Here is a 13,427-nt window from a genome sequence, read left to right as displayed (position 1 = left end):
ATTGACCGCAGGCCGTCCTCACGCACTGCCACACAGGGACACTTTACTTCTAGACCCACAGAAAGAAGGGTCTGTGGTTTATTTTCTACATGGATGCATGACAGGAGACGCCAGGGAGTTTCTTCAAGCCCGTTCAAGACGGAGATGAATGTTAGCTCAAGGTGGACAGTAAAATGTAATTTTCAAAGATTTCAGTGCTGAGAGCGATACGTTCACAAAGAGAAAGAGTAAAAGCAACGCTCATCTGCTTTTCCACGGACTGCGCACACGTCTATACTTGCCACTCAGATAGAGTGAGAACCGAAGAAACAGAAATGAAAATCAGTGCACATCCCGTTCTGCTTCCGCGGAACCCTGGGATGGTGCTTTATGCCCCTGCACTGGAGCTTCTGGGGGGGGGGGGTGTGTGGAGGGATCAGGAGCTGGCAGGGGCTGGGGCACCGGGTTCCCCCACCTGGTCTGCTGGAGGACTGATATAATTAGCGCTCAGGTCTAACATGACCTGCAAGCAGATGATTTGTGTTTTTCATTTAACAAAAAAAAAAAAAAAAAAAAGGTTCCTAATTTCCCTTCAAAAAAAAGCCACTTTGAAAATGAAGGAGAAAAGTAGATGGAGAGAGACACTTGACCTCTGGGCATCCCTTGGAGAGTTCCACACAGATGCCTCTGCACCCACCCGGGCACACAGACTTCCCTTTATCCATAGGACAGAGAACCTGCAGGAATTTACTACCGCCTGTACTTTACAGAGAAGACCACAGAGGGTCAAGCAGGTAAACTGACTGATGAGGGTCACCCGGCCGTCATGGGCTCAGGTGTGCTGCGGAGACACCCCGGCCCCTGCCATCATGCTGTGGGTCCATCCACGCTCCTCACCAATCTCCTCTCCCATAGTCAGGAATTTGGCACCTGCCGCGAGCCTAGGCCCAGTGTTATCACATATTCACAATCACCTCTGGCAAGAAAAGCAGGGGAAACAAGTAACCAGGTAGGGGTCTGAGCGAATCAACGTGTCAATGAAGAGAAACAGTGGTGAACAGAGTTGATGTGCTACTCACACACTCGCGTGTGGCTTCTTTTTGGAAAAGTCACAGGCAAGACCAAGATCGGATATCCTGACGTGTCCGTGTTCATCCAAGAGGATATTTGCAGGCTAAAGAGAAAGACAAGATGATCTTCATGAGTCCCCAGGTTGTCACAGAGCTTTGAGAATTTCTAAAACTATACGCACTTGATAACTTTAGGTTTCACCAAACACAAATTCCGCACTACCACATCCGAGTTGAGTAAGATATGGAAGATAACACTTTTCATGCTTATTTATTTATTTTTTAAAATGTTTTATTTATTTCTGAGATAGAGATGGCGTGAGCAGGGGAGGTTCAGAGAGAGAGGGAGATACAGAATCTGAAACAGGCTCCAGGCTCTGAGCTGGCTGTCAGCACAGAGCCCGACGCAGGGCTCGAACCCACGAGCTGTGTGATCCTGACCTCGACACAAGTCGGACATTTAACTGACTGAGCCACCCAGGCACCCCTTTTCACGTTTAAATCCAGCGCGAAAGTGGCAATGACAGACACAAAGGGCCTACTCATGAGATAAGGAGACACCTGGCAGGGAACTTGGAGGACGGGTCTCCTCACCATAGTTCATGTGGGTTGGAAAGTAGTTCCTTTCCCGCGCGGGGACTGTGGCCCCGCCAGAGCAGCACACCTCTCCGCAAAAGGAGGGAGCCCAACGGCTTCATGAGGCCATGAGGCGCAGAACAGAAAGGAATCTCATGAGAATATACAAAGAAACCAAAGCACTCCACAGTGCCACGTCAGTCTCGAAGAGTGGTATGCTTGTGAGCCCATAATCGGTACACAGGACCCTACTGAATGACCCTGCGTGACTCTGACCACAACCCGGATGACATGTATCTGCTGAGATTAGATTTAGTTGGCATGATCATGGAAAACAAAGCTCCTCTCCCTAACATGCACTGAATTACAGTCATCTTAATATTTTCCTGCTGGAGATCAACTATTGTTTTGCCTGAAATAAAAATAATGGCATGCTATTATAAAACTAAAGCATGAATAATCATGAGTGACTAGAATTCAGTTTGAATAGAAATTAAATAATACCACTGCCTACTAAATAGCTTCGAAAACAAAAACAAGATACAGCGTAAAGAAGATTAGAGACCGGTTATAGATTTAAATTAAAATGCATTACAATGGTGCTTCGTGGGCCCTCAGCATGTATTTTATCCTCCTGCAAAACTCACAGGGGGAAACAAAATGTCATGTGCCGACCAGTGTCTAATTATTTCTAATGCAATGAAAACATATTTTTTTCTCCTTCATGCTCAGATGAAAACGAAGGGACTAATTCTGTAACCTTGCAGAAAGCCTTAACTTTTACAAAGTGTTTTGTGAAAAACACCAAGAGGCTTGAAAATAAGATAAAATCTTTTAGATTCTTGCAAGGCAACCTTAAAAAGTTAAGGCGGCTGATCAAAACACAGCTCCTTGGAGGAAAGGAGTGTAAGCTGTACACTCCAGTCGGTGACCTGGGTCCGTTCAAGAAGGAATCCGAAAGAGGAGACAAACACGTCTTCACGGGCTGCTTTCGCCCTGTGGGGAAACTGTCTCTCCTATCATTTTCCTTCCCATCATGATGTGCACCATTACGTATCTGCGTGATCATTCCTATCTTCGTCAGGGTCTCTTTTGTCTCTACCTGGGCTTCTCACCACAAGTGTCCCCACGGACGTACTGAGCAAAACCTCAGCTCCCTCAGAAATGCAGAACCCAGGACGGAGCATCACAGATGGTGCGGAAAGGGGAGACTCCAAAGAGACTCACTCCAGTTTGTCAAGTCCAGAGAGGTCCACGAGGCGCCACTGTAATGCACCAAGTACCTCCTCTACAAATCTGTTGGTGATTCTGAAGACAGTCTTAAAACAACGTGAACTCTCAGAGTAGCCCATGGGGGTAAGCTGCAGACTGATGGGCCTGGCCTCGGACCGGCCCCCCCTTGGACCAACCCTGCCTCAGATCCACCCGCCTCAGACCAGACTGGCCTCACCTCGGACCAGCCCACCTCAGACTGCCCCCGCCCTTGGACCGGCCCAGCCTCAGACCGCACCCCCCCACCCCTACCAGCCCCGCCTCGGACTGGCCTCCCCACCTCCCACCTCCCCACCAGACCGGCCTCACCTGGGACCGGACAGGCCCCGCCTCGGATGAACTGTGGCTCGGCTATTCTATGGCTTGGTTCGCCAGGGTATGAATCCCAGAAGACACATCTCTATGCTTGTCCAGTTTTGTACATCACCAGTTCTAACCCAGAGCCGTGGCCAAATCAGTTGCTTAGTGAACATTATGTGCATTACAATTAATTATAATTGTAATTGATCAGCAACACCAAGTAACTCCTGCCTTGCTTTTCGTCCAGTCACCAATGAAAACTTTTTAGTATGTGTGCTGCACCAGGCAGGGCAGGGCACACAGGGCGGACAGTGACAACCGGGAAGGGAAGGAGCTCCTGGAACAGGGTTTAGGGTCTGGACAGACGACACCACACAGATGTGACTTCCCCGGGGGCTGAGATGAGGGACACGGCAGGTCCTACGAAAGAGAAGGGACAGTCTGGGCACCCACGACCGCAATGACCTACCGCGCAGGTGCCGGAACCAGACTGCCTTACCTTCAAGTCTCTGTACACAACAAACCGATTGTGCATGTGCTCCAGCCCTAGGATGATTTCAGTGGCATAAAACCGCATCTCCTTCTCAGAAAACACCCCGTGCTGGGAAAGGTGGTAGTGCAAATCGCCCCCTGAAATCACAGACAGATGCGGAGGTCAAGGCAAAGCGTGTTCATCTGCAAGAAGCAAAACCTGTTGCTGTCCTAAATACTTAGGACACGGCACAAAAAGGCTGCTGCTTTGTCTATATCTATCTTTGACTTGTGTAGTCTGAGAAAACACTCTAAAGGGTACAGAGGAAGCTGACACATTGCTAATGCCTAAATGTGGGTGGGTGGCTGGGGCAGCAGACAACGAAGGCATCATTCGCAGACGGGGAATCTAGCACCCACACGTACCTTCGCAGTCTGGGACTCGCTAATCTGCCTGGATCACTCACTTCCTGTCTAGTGACTGGGTTGTGACACGGTTGACCCAGTAGCTGGCTTGGCAACTGGCTCCGTGGACGATAAAAGAACAAGCAAACAAACAAAACGATCATACTGAGAGATATGAGAGCGGATGCAAGAGCAAAACTGTAACTGCTGTAATCCAGCTAGGCGGGCATTTAGGTGTCCACGGTACAGTGTTTTTCAGTTTTGCCCTGTGTTTGCAAGTTTTCATAATAAAACATTTGGAAAAAATCCATCATTATATGGGCTCAAGTTACAGAGACAGAGGATGCCACCAACAGGGTAAGGGACGTCTTTAGGAGCTATAAAGGAATAGCTTCCACTGATCCATAGAAGTTAACGTGTGTCCACTTTCGTAAGTACCTTCTCTTCCCTGCAGACCCGCTGGTGGATCGAAATGTAAGATTTGCATGATCCCAGGGGCCCAGTGCCCTCACCTGTCCATGCCTCAGCCCCCGGCCCGTGGTTAGGCCCAAGGGGGCTCCAACCTGACCTCTCACCGTTCATTCATTTTAACTGTTCTGAGAGTCATAAACATGGAATCGCATAGGAGACACATTACAGTGTCTGGTTTCTTTGCCCACTATTATGTCTGACTCCTCCAAGCTGTCGAAGTGGTCTAGCTTTAAGTTAAACCCTCAAAATGTAACAACTTCAAATGAACTTCCAAAAAAGGGCATTCCATTTGTTGTCCTATAGGCCTTCTACATCAGCTCTTGTGACTGAAAACACTTTGAGTACGTCCTGTGTCACTCTCTAGCATTAGAAAGCTACTTTTTTAGCTAGAACTTTGTTGGCATTCATGGCTTACAAGATCAATGGATGGCTGGTCTGGGCTAAGTATACTGGGCCAGGAGCCCAGCTTCAAAGTCGGCTTCTGAATATACTTCTATCTTTGGCCTACGTTCTTGTGAGGCATTTCATTCCTAAAAGTTGAGGGTTAGGAAACAAGCTAATTAAAGATCTAGGCCAGCTGCGTTCCAGAAAATGAAGTTTACGTATTTTATGAAAATCTCTTCCGGAAAACGCAAACTTCCTGGTGAGAAACTGGGAGGGCACAGAGGGGAATTTAAAGTAATTTTAATGGACACTTGAAGAGCAGAAGGCTTCCTCAAACTTCAGAGGGAAAACCCAATTATCCCAAAGACCCAAACTGCCGGCGGGCACAGATCAGCGCGTGCTAAGGCCTCACATCACGGCCAACGCTCTCCCTGCGTTCAGACTTCCTGCGTGGCGCTCACCGTTCATCAGATCCAAGATGAAGCACAGTTTATCTGGAGTATGGAAGGCATAGGTCATACAGACAATGAAAGGACAGTCCTAGGGAGAAAAAAAAAAAGCCAAAGTTGATCAGAAAAACAAAAGCTGTCCCCGGAAGCACATCTGCTACCAAACAGCGTCTGCAGATTTTCTCATCCACGCCACTACCCTGTGCGTTAAGCAGATCCCTCCATGGTAACCTTGACCATCCCAGTGAAACGGATCTGGTTACGTGACAAAACGCACACAGAGTGGAGCAGATGGATTCAAAGGTCTCGTCTCTCCCAGATTCAATCGTGACCCTTTTATCTGCAGTTTCTTCAAAGGACCCAGGCTCTACAGAAAGAGATTGCAGTTCTACCAGACCAACTAGATGTTGGTCTACACTTTGGCTCTGGCTAGTCAAATACCCACTTCAAACTGATTCTGAAGTTGGAAGAACCATACACAGTGGGAGGAAGTATCTATATACTACGGTCTTGAAACACTGAGCATAAAAAGGGAATGCGACTAGCTTGCAAAGCAGAAAAATATCCCAGAGTCAGGGACTGAATAATTCAGTTGTAAAGATGTCAGTTTTCCCCCAAAGTGATTGAGAGATTCCATGCAATTTTTAAAAAATTATTTTAATGTCTTATTTATTTTTGAGAGAGAGAGGGCAAGAGGGAGTCGGGGAGAGACAGAGAGCAGGGGGCAGGGAACAGGAGACCTGAAGTGGGCACAGCAGCAAGCCCGATGCAGGGCTCAAACTCACAAAGTGTGACATCATGACATGGTCATACGCTCAACCAATTGAGCCACCTGGTCACCCCAATACAATTTTAATTAAAGTGAAAATCAATGCGCTGTTTCCAAAATTTATATGGAGATGTACACAGCTGAGAAAAATCTACTCTAGAAGAAAAAGCCAGAAAAGTCACAGTACCAGATATTAAAACTTACTATATATATTATATATATATAAGCATATATGTTATATATATAAATATATGTATTACATATATAAATATATACAATATACAGAAATATATATGCCAAATACATACACACATATATAGTACTATTTTTATGTTATATGCATATTAAAAAATATATATGTTTTTAAATATTTGTGGGGTTTTTTTTGAGAGAAAGAGAGACAGAGCATGAGCAAGGGGTGGGGGGGAGACAAAGAATCTGGAGCAGGCTCCAGGCTCTGAGCTGTCAGCACCGAGCCCGACATGGAGCTCAAACCCACAAACTATGAGATTGTGACCTGAGCCAAAGTCTAACACTTAACTGATTGAGCCTCCCAGGCGCCCCAAAACTTGTCACAGAGCAGCAATAAATCAGACGGTGTGGTAGTAGCCCAAGGAGAGACAAACAGACCCAGAGAACAGAACTGAGGATCCTGAAGCAGACTCACACATACATGGTCAACTGCTCTGTGATGAAGTGACACAACAGGGTAGGGGAAAGGATGGCCTTTCTGATCACTGATGCTGGAGCAGACGGGTTTCTGTACAAAGGAATGTGGACGCCCACCCCTACCGCACACCACACACTAAAGTCAACTCCAGGAAGACAGAGATCTGAAGGGAAACAATAAAGCTTCTAGAGGAACACGGAAGAGACTATCTTTGTGACCCTAGGGTAAGTAAAGGTTTCTTAGGCCACCAAAAAGCACTACCAGTGAAAATACTGCAAAACTGGACAAAAACAAAATTACGAACTTCTGTCCTTCAGAAGACACTGGTAAGAGACTAAAAAGGCAAGTCACAAAATAGGAGAAGGTATCTTAGATCCATAAACGCATACAGGACTCACATTTAGAATATATAAAGAACTCTCAGAAATCAATAAAGAAAAAGGCAAACGACCCAACAGAACAATGGCAAAAAAACAGTAGTAGTAGTAATAGTAACAATAGAAAGAAAGAAAGAAAGAAAGAAAGAAAGAAAGAAAGAAAGAAAGAAAGAAAAGACAAGCAAGCAAACAAAGAAGGCAGGCACTTCACATAAGAGGGTATCCAATGGCTCAGAAGCCTATGAACAGATGCTGGACATCAATGGTCACCAAGGAAACGAGTCATTGCCATATGTCATCGCTGAAACCCACAAGAATGGGTAAAGTTAAAAAGACTGACAATACCAAGTGGCTGGAAAGATATGGTGTACATGGGACCCCAGCTACGGCTTCTAGGAGCTCACGGCGCTAACAACCGCTTTCGCAAACTGGCTGGTGCTGTCTGCCGAAGCTGGGTGCCGTCTGCACGCCCCATGACCCAGCATTTCCACCGCAGGGCAAGCCCCTCACAGCACCCCGCAACTATGTGAGCCAAGAGAACTGCAAGAGAACATTCCTCACAGCACTGTTCAAAAAAGCCAGAAAATGACCCGAATGTCTATCCATGTTAGAACGGATACGTGAACTGTGGCACGTTCATGCAGGGGACGCTATATGGCTAGGGTCAGCAAGTTTCTTCTACAAGGGGCTAGACACGAATTATTTTCGGTTTTGCGGGCTCCATGCGATCTCTGTCACATCTTTGTTTAATTTCTATACGTGCGATCTCTGCCACATGTTTGTTTAATTTCTATACGATCCCTTAGGAGTGTAAACCCATGGCTAGTTCAGGTATATGGAACAAAGGCCACAAGCCACGTCTGGTCCACGGGCCATGCGCAGCACGCAGACCTCTGCCGTTTAACTGCAGAACGCACTGCGGCCACGTGCCATGACACCGGTAAATCTCACAAGCAGTGCTGAGCGAGAGAAGTACAGATCCAAGACAGTACACTTAAAATGCCAAGTCCAAACACGGGCAAAGCACCAAAAAAAAACACCACACATCTATATCTACTTTCTTAACAGAAACAAAAAAATTATTAAATTCCACAGAAAATAGCCAGGTTTCAACAGAATAATTGCTACACTGAATCTGCATTGTCCAAACCTTTGTATATTTTTTTTTAATTTTTACTTATTTCCAGGAGAGAGAGAGAGAGACAGCGTGAGCAGGGGAGGGTCAGAGAGAGAGGGAGACACAGACTCTGAAACAGGCTCCAGGCTCTGAGCTGGCAGTCAGCACAGAGCCCGACGCGGGGCTCGAACCCACAAACCGCGAGATCATGACCTAAGCGAAAGTCGGACGCTCAACCGACTAAGCCACCCAGGCGCCCCTGTCCAAACCTTTGTATTAAGGGCATACTAATAAATCTGACTCCTTTCTATACCAGAGATTCGTGAACTTGAATATAATTTCCACGTATCTTCCAGAATGGATTACAAATTTCATTCTGTGATTACCTAGTTTGCCTTAAAATACTATTGAGATGGTTTTAGTGATTACTGATTTCACAGCTGATTTTGCAAAATAAAAGTGATTTCCTTTTTCCGTTAAAAGCCACATGGCCTTCCTGGAGGTGGAGGCACTGTCCCCCTTGCACTTAGGGAAGTACCTTTCTAAGAGCCTGCTGAAAATGGTTCATTCTGCCCCTTCCTGAATGGGGTCCCCACACACTCTGATTCCTGATCTGATGGGCCACTGATCTGCAGAGCAGAGAGGCAGGTGGAGCCAGAACTCAGTGAGGCCAGAGTCCTGCCCAGCTACAGAGGGCATCTGCACTCCCTCCACCAAGGAGACAGCAGACCCTGCCAAAGGGGTATTTCTGAACACAATGGGATCATGAGCCTTCTAATGGTAGCTCCAAGGAAATGGCACAAGGCAAAAAAAGGTTCACTTAAGAGCATATGTTATTAAGATGGGACGTGAATTGTGGATTTAGAATCACAGGCTTTCTGGATAGGCAAGACTCTTAAAAAAAAAAAAAAATCACCTGGTCCAGCTTGTTTTATTTATTATTTTACTGAAGTAAAAGGTTATCGTAATTGAGCTCAACTATAATAAATAAGAGCACTGTAGCTATAAATAATTTCTATGTGCCTCTACCTCCAAATATCTGGACATGGGGCATCTCAAGTAAGAGTTTCCCTGGGTGCGCGACTGCGGTCGCAACTAGTTGGAATGGAAGCTGAGCAGCTCACACGCTGTTGGAATCAGTATGAGTGGCATTCATTTCTAGTTTCTATTGGAAATGTCATTGCCTTAAATTGCAAACATGAGTTACTGCAGATTTTAAGTGGTAATTAAAATATTAATTTTTAATGAGCTGTCTCCACACCTTGGATATTTATTCTCTGGGCCTCCGGTTCCTTGCTTACTGGTTGGAAAGGATTCTTTGACTCACCACCAAAGTCTGATTCCTTCGCCGTGTGGGAGAGAATGACCCCGTTTAGAAACCAGCTCAGGGTATCTGGAGGCGACGCCATCCCCAATATATCTCATTGCATATAAACCATCTTGGCTTGGCGTTCAGCCTCAAATTCATGAGGGAGGTACTCGGCATGGGTCTGGCCACTCCACTCTCATCTCCTGCCTTCCCCTGGAGACCCTGCGCCCCTGACCTCCTCTGCACGTTGAGTGGCAGGCCCGCTAGTGCACGCAGACCTGCCCCGGGTTCTGGGACACAGAGTTTTTCTGGATATCTTTACATAGATCTGTTTCAAATACATAAAAGCTAAGGTTTTGCTCGAGGGTCACACCATGCACTGCAAAGCAGCCAGAATGCGGTGCTGTTTTGCAAGAAGACACGGGATAGAAGGTTCTGACACAAGGCTGAGCTAAAAATGCTAGGCTAACAGACAAATGAAATGTCCAAAAGGCGGAAACATCGTCTTGGAAAAGGAAATGACCGAAGTTCACGATGGCAGGGGAAAAGCAGCGAGGATCGCGAAGGCTTCTCGTGACGGCGTGAGGACCCAAGTGCAATTCAGACCCTAACCCTAGGTGCCTCCTCTCTGTTTGTTCACAAAGGCCCAGAGCTACATTCTCTGCACTTCTCCTCTGGGTCAGTCCTATGCCATGCAGTCAGTGCTTAACTCGACGCCAGTGACTTAGCTGTCGTTGCCACGCATATTCCTGCCATCTCAGCAACCACATGCCACAGAGAAGAAAGTCATAAACAGCCACTGAAGGGAGAAGTGGTGGGTGTGCGTAATGATGGCCACTAGCACTTCCCTAACTCCCAAGTTAAACAGAGATAATATGCGGATTCTACACTATTTATATTAACTTAGTGCCGCTCTTCCCTGCTATAAACGCTCACCCACCCAAGAACTGGCTGGCTGCATCATTTGCTGGAAAAGAATGCCCGTATTTTAAATAAATTGGCTCAATCCAGAAAACCGACCAACCAGCGAAGACTGGAGAGCAAGCAGCGCTCCAAACAGAATACTCACCCCTGTACTCACAAGAGACAACATAATCCTCTCATTTAAGGCTAACGTTTCTCCTTGCTTCATCTTGATTCTCTTCTTATCCAGGCATTTCATTGCATACCTGGAAACAGAAATATTGTTAAAAAAGCTACACTGGAAATAATCCAGGCTGCTTTAAACGATCCATGTCGTACTTGAGAAAGATTCTAAAGATTTAGGAAGTGTTTTAAAGAGGCAAAATGGCATGTGCCGAGTATCACACAAAATATATATGTATATGTATATTTTTAAATTCTGCACGTATTAAGAGAAAATTTCAACACAGAGCATCACTCCTCACTCCTTGGGTGGGGGCTGCACGCGGTGAGCTCCTTTCCAAGAGAACAGTGTGAAGGAGAGAGGACAGGGCTGTTATGGGTGGAGAAGCCTGACAAATGCGACCTCAAGCAGGCAGTCAAGGTCGGCATCGACCGTGAGGAGTCATGTTAATGACGGGCACCCGTGATACGACTCAATGTGAATGGCGTGCTGCCACTGGCATCTTGTTTCCAAAAGCCCACAGCCCCAGATAACCACGAGCAGAGCAGGCCCCAACTGGAAGACATTCTACAGTACACGGGGCCAGCCCTCCGCAAGGCGGTCCACCCCTCAAAACAGGGAAGGTCCGAGAAACTACATAGTCTAAAGAGCCTAAGGGGACAGGATGACTTGAACATAACACGGGATCTGGCTAACAGAAAAAGCCATTGGGTAAAAAGTAAAAAAAATTAAAAAAAAAAAAAAAGGAGACTCAAGTTAATAATAATGTATCGATATTAGTTCATTTGTTGTGACAAATGTTCGCAGTAACATAAGACAGAGCTACTGGGTGGGGATCACGGGAACTCCCTGTGCTGTTTTTGAACCTTTTCTGTAAACCTAAAACTATTCGAAAATGAAAAGGTTTCAGGGGCACCCGGGTGGCTCAGTCGGCTGAGCATCCATAGGCCTCTTGGTTTCGGCCCAGGTCATGGATCATATGGTCTGTGAGATCGAGCCCCACACTGGGCTCCATGCTTGGGATTCTCAGTCTCCCTCTCTCTCTGCTTCTCCCTCATGCTCGCTCTCTCTCTCTCTCTCTCAAAAATAAATAAAATAAAATATTGTTTCTTTAAAAAAATTTCTTTAATCAAAATAATATTTTTTTTAAAATCAAGCAATAATTAAGATATTTCAGCCATTACACGAATAGAAGTTCCAGTTAAATGAGAACATATAGTAGAGGGATATTAATAAATTGGGTGAAAATAAAATGTTGTACATTTTGTTGCTGTTTAGTTACTACTATGTATGTCTTGCGGTGGTGTGTGTAATTTTAGGAACTGTGATTTCAGCAGTGGTTAAGATTTTGCAAGAGGGCAGAGTGAAAGGCTCAAACACTGGCAACCAGCAAAATGAAAAAGGCAGGCACATACTCAAAAAGGCACATTCTAAAATGTTATTTGATTGGTTGTTTTTTGTTCGTTTAAAGTAATCTTTGCACCCAGCATGGGGCTCAAACTCACCACCCTGAGATCAAGAGTCACATGTCCCAATGACTCAGCCAGCCGGGCGCCCCTGATTTGTTTTTAATCTTGATATTTATCATCTTCCAAATAATAAAAAGCATCCGTAGATGTCCATAGTAAAGTTAGTGGAGAAGAAACAGCTGACAAGGTTTTTGAAGTTACCGCAGACATGTTATTTGGCATTCTCTCTAATCACAGGTTAAAGAAGGAAGGACAATTTGTCAGCAGCGTGGCAGAAAGCTGAAAGGACATTTGTACAGGGGCTTCAGAACTCTGTGTGGGACTGTGAGTCCCCACTGAGGGACCACTTTAGGAGGTCCCCGCACATAATACGGACGTTTGTCTGGCTGTGACAGGACACAGAAAATCCACTGGTTTCTAACCAATCATAACTTACAGCATTATGACTCAGCAAAAGAGAGAGATGTTCAACTTTGCTATTTTTTTTTCTTTTTAGAGGGAGCAAGAGCGTGCGCAGGAGCAGCGTAGAGCAGGTGGTAGGGAGAGAGAGGTGGAGAAAATCTCAAAAAGCCTCCACGCCCAGCATGGAGCCCAATGCGGAGCTCGATCCCACAACTCTGGGATCATGACCTGAGCTGCAATCAATACACAGTGCTCCACCGGCGGAGCTCCCCAGCCGCCCCCAAATTTGGTCCTTTTATCCACTCTCCCAGGGGTTCTTCATAACAAATCCACTGACGGACGTGAATCTGCTTAACTAAGGGATCGAACAGGAGAATGCAGGAAGTGTCGTGTTCTTTATTTAAGTCCTATGATGAATTTTCAGACGGTGTCATACCACTTCTATCACCAGCCCCTACCAGGCTGCCATTTGGTACAATGTTTAAATTGCAGACCCAAGAAGCCCTGAACCCCTGGATTGAGCAAGTGGGCTGCCACTGGCTTCTCAGTGCGGGAGGAGGCAGTCCCCGGGTGGGCTAGGATCCACAGGGACTGAGCCCAGCCACTTCCTAGCTGTGGGACTCCCGGTAAGTGTGTAACCCTGCTCTAGAAAGCGGAAGGCACTTTTCCACACACAGAGACTCACATAAAACAACCAACATAACACAGAGACCCACGCTGATATTACTGACTTGCACATCATGCGGCAGATGACCTCCTGACTTCCTGGGTGCGCAGCAGTGAGGGAGGCCAGGGAACACATTTGGCAAAATGGACTGAGCGCCAAAGCAAGAGCGTCATTTAGCAGCAA

General features: G+C 46.2%; 1 protein-coding gene across 1 annotated transcript in view; it reads right to left on the bottom strand.

Moving 5' to 3' along the window:
- Positions 1–13,427, bottom strand: part of GRK3 (G protein-coupled receptor kinase 3) — an 82,684-nt gene that overhangs the window by 26,749 nt on the left and 42,508 nt on the right. Inside the window, exons 8-11 of the mRNA XM_039225384.1 lie at positions 10,689–10,788; positions 5,390–5,468; positions 3,697–3,827; positions 1,059–1,153 (exon numbers count right to left, since the gene is read on the bottom strand). Of these exons, the coding sequence (XP_039081315.1) occupies positions 1,059–1,153; positions 3,697–3,827; positions 5,390–5,468; positions 10,689–10,788 (405 nt within the window). The remainder of the gene's footprint in view (positions 1–1,058; positions 1,154–3,696; positions 3,828–5,389; positions 5,469–10,688; positions 10,789–13,427) is intronic.

The sequence above is a fragment of the Hyaena hyaena genome, unplaced genomic scaffold (genome assembly GCF_003009895.1).
Source record: "Hyaena hyaena isolate Hyena2069 unplaced genomic scaffold, ASM300989v1 scaffold_19, whole genome shotgun sequence".
NCBI classification, from domain to species: domain Eukaryota; kingdom Metazoa; phylum Chordata; class Mammalia; order Carnivora; family Hyaenidae; genus Hyaena; species Hyaena hyaena.
This window is presented reverse-complemented; position numbering and strand designations above follow the sequence as displayed.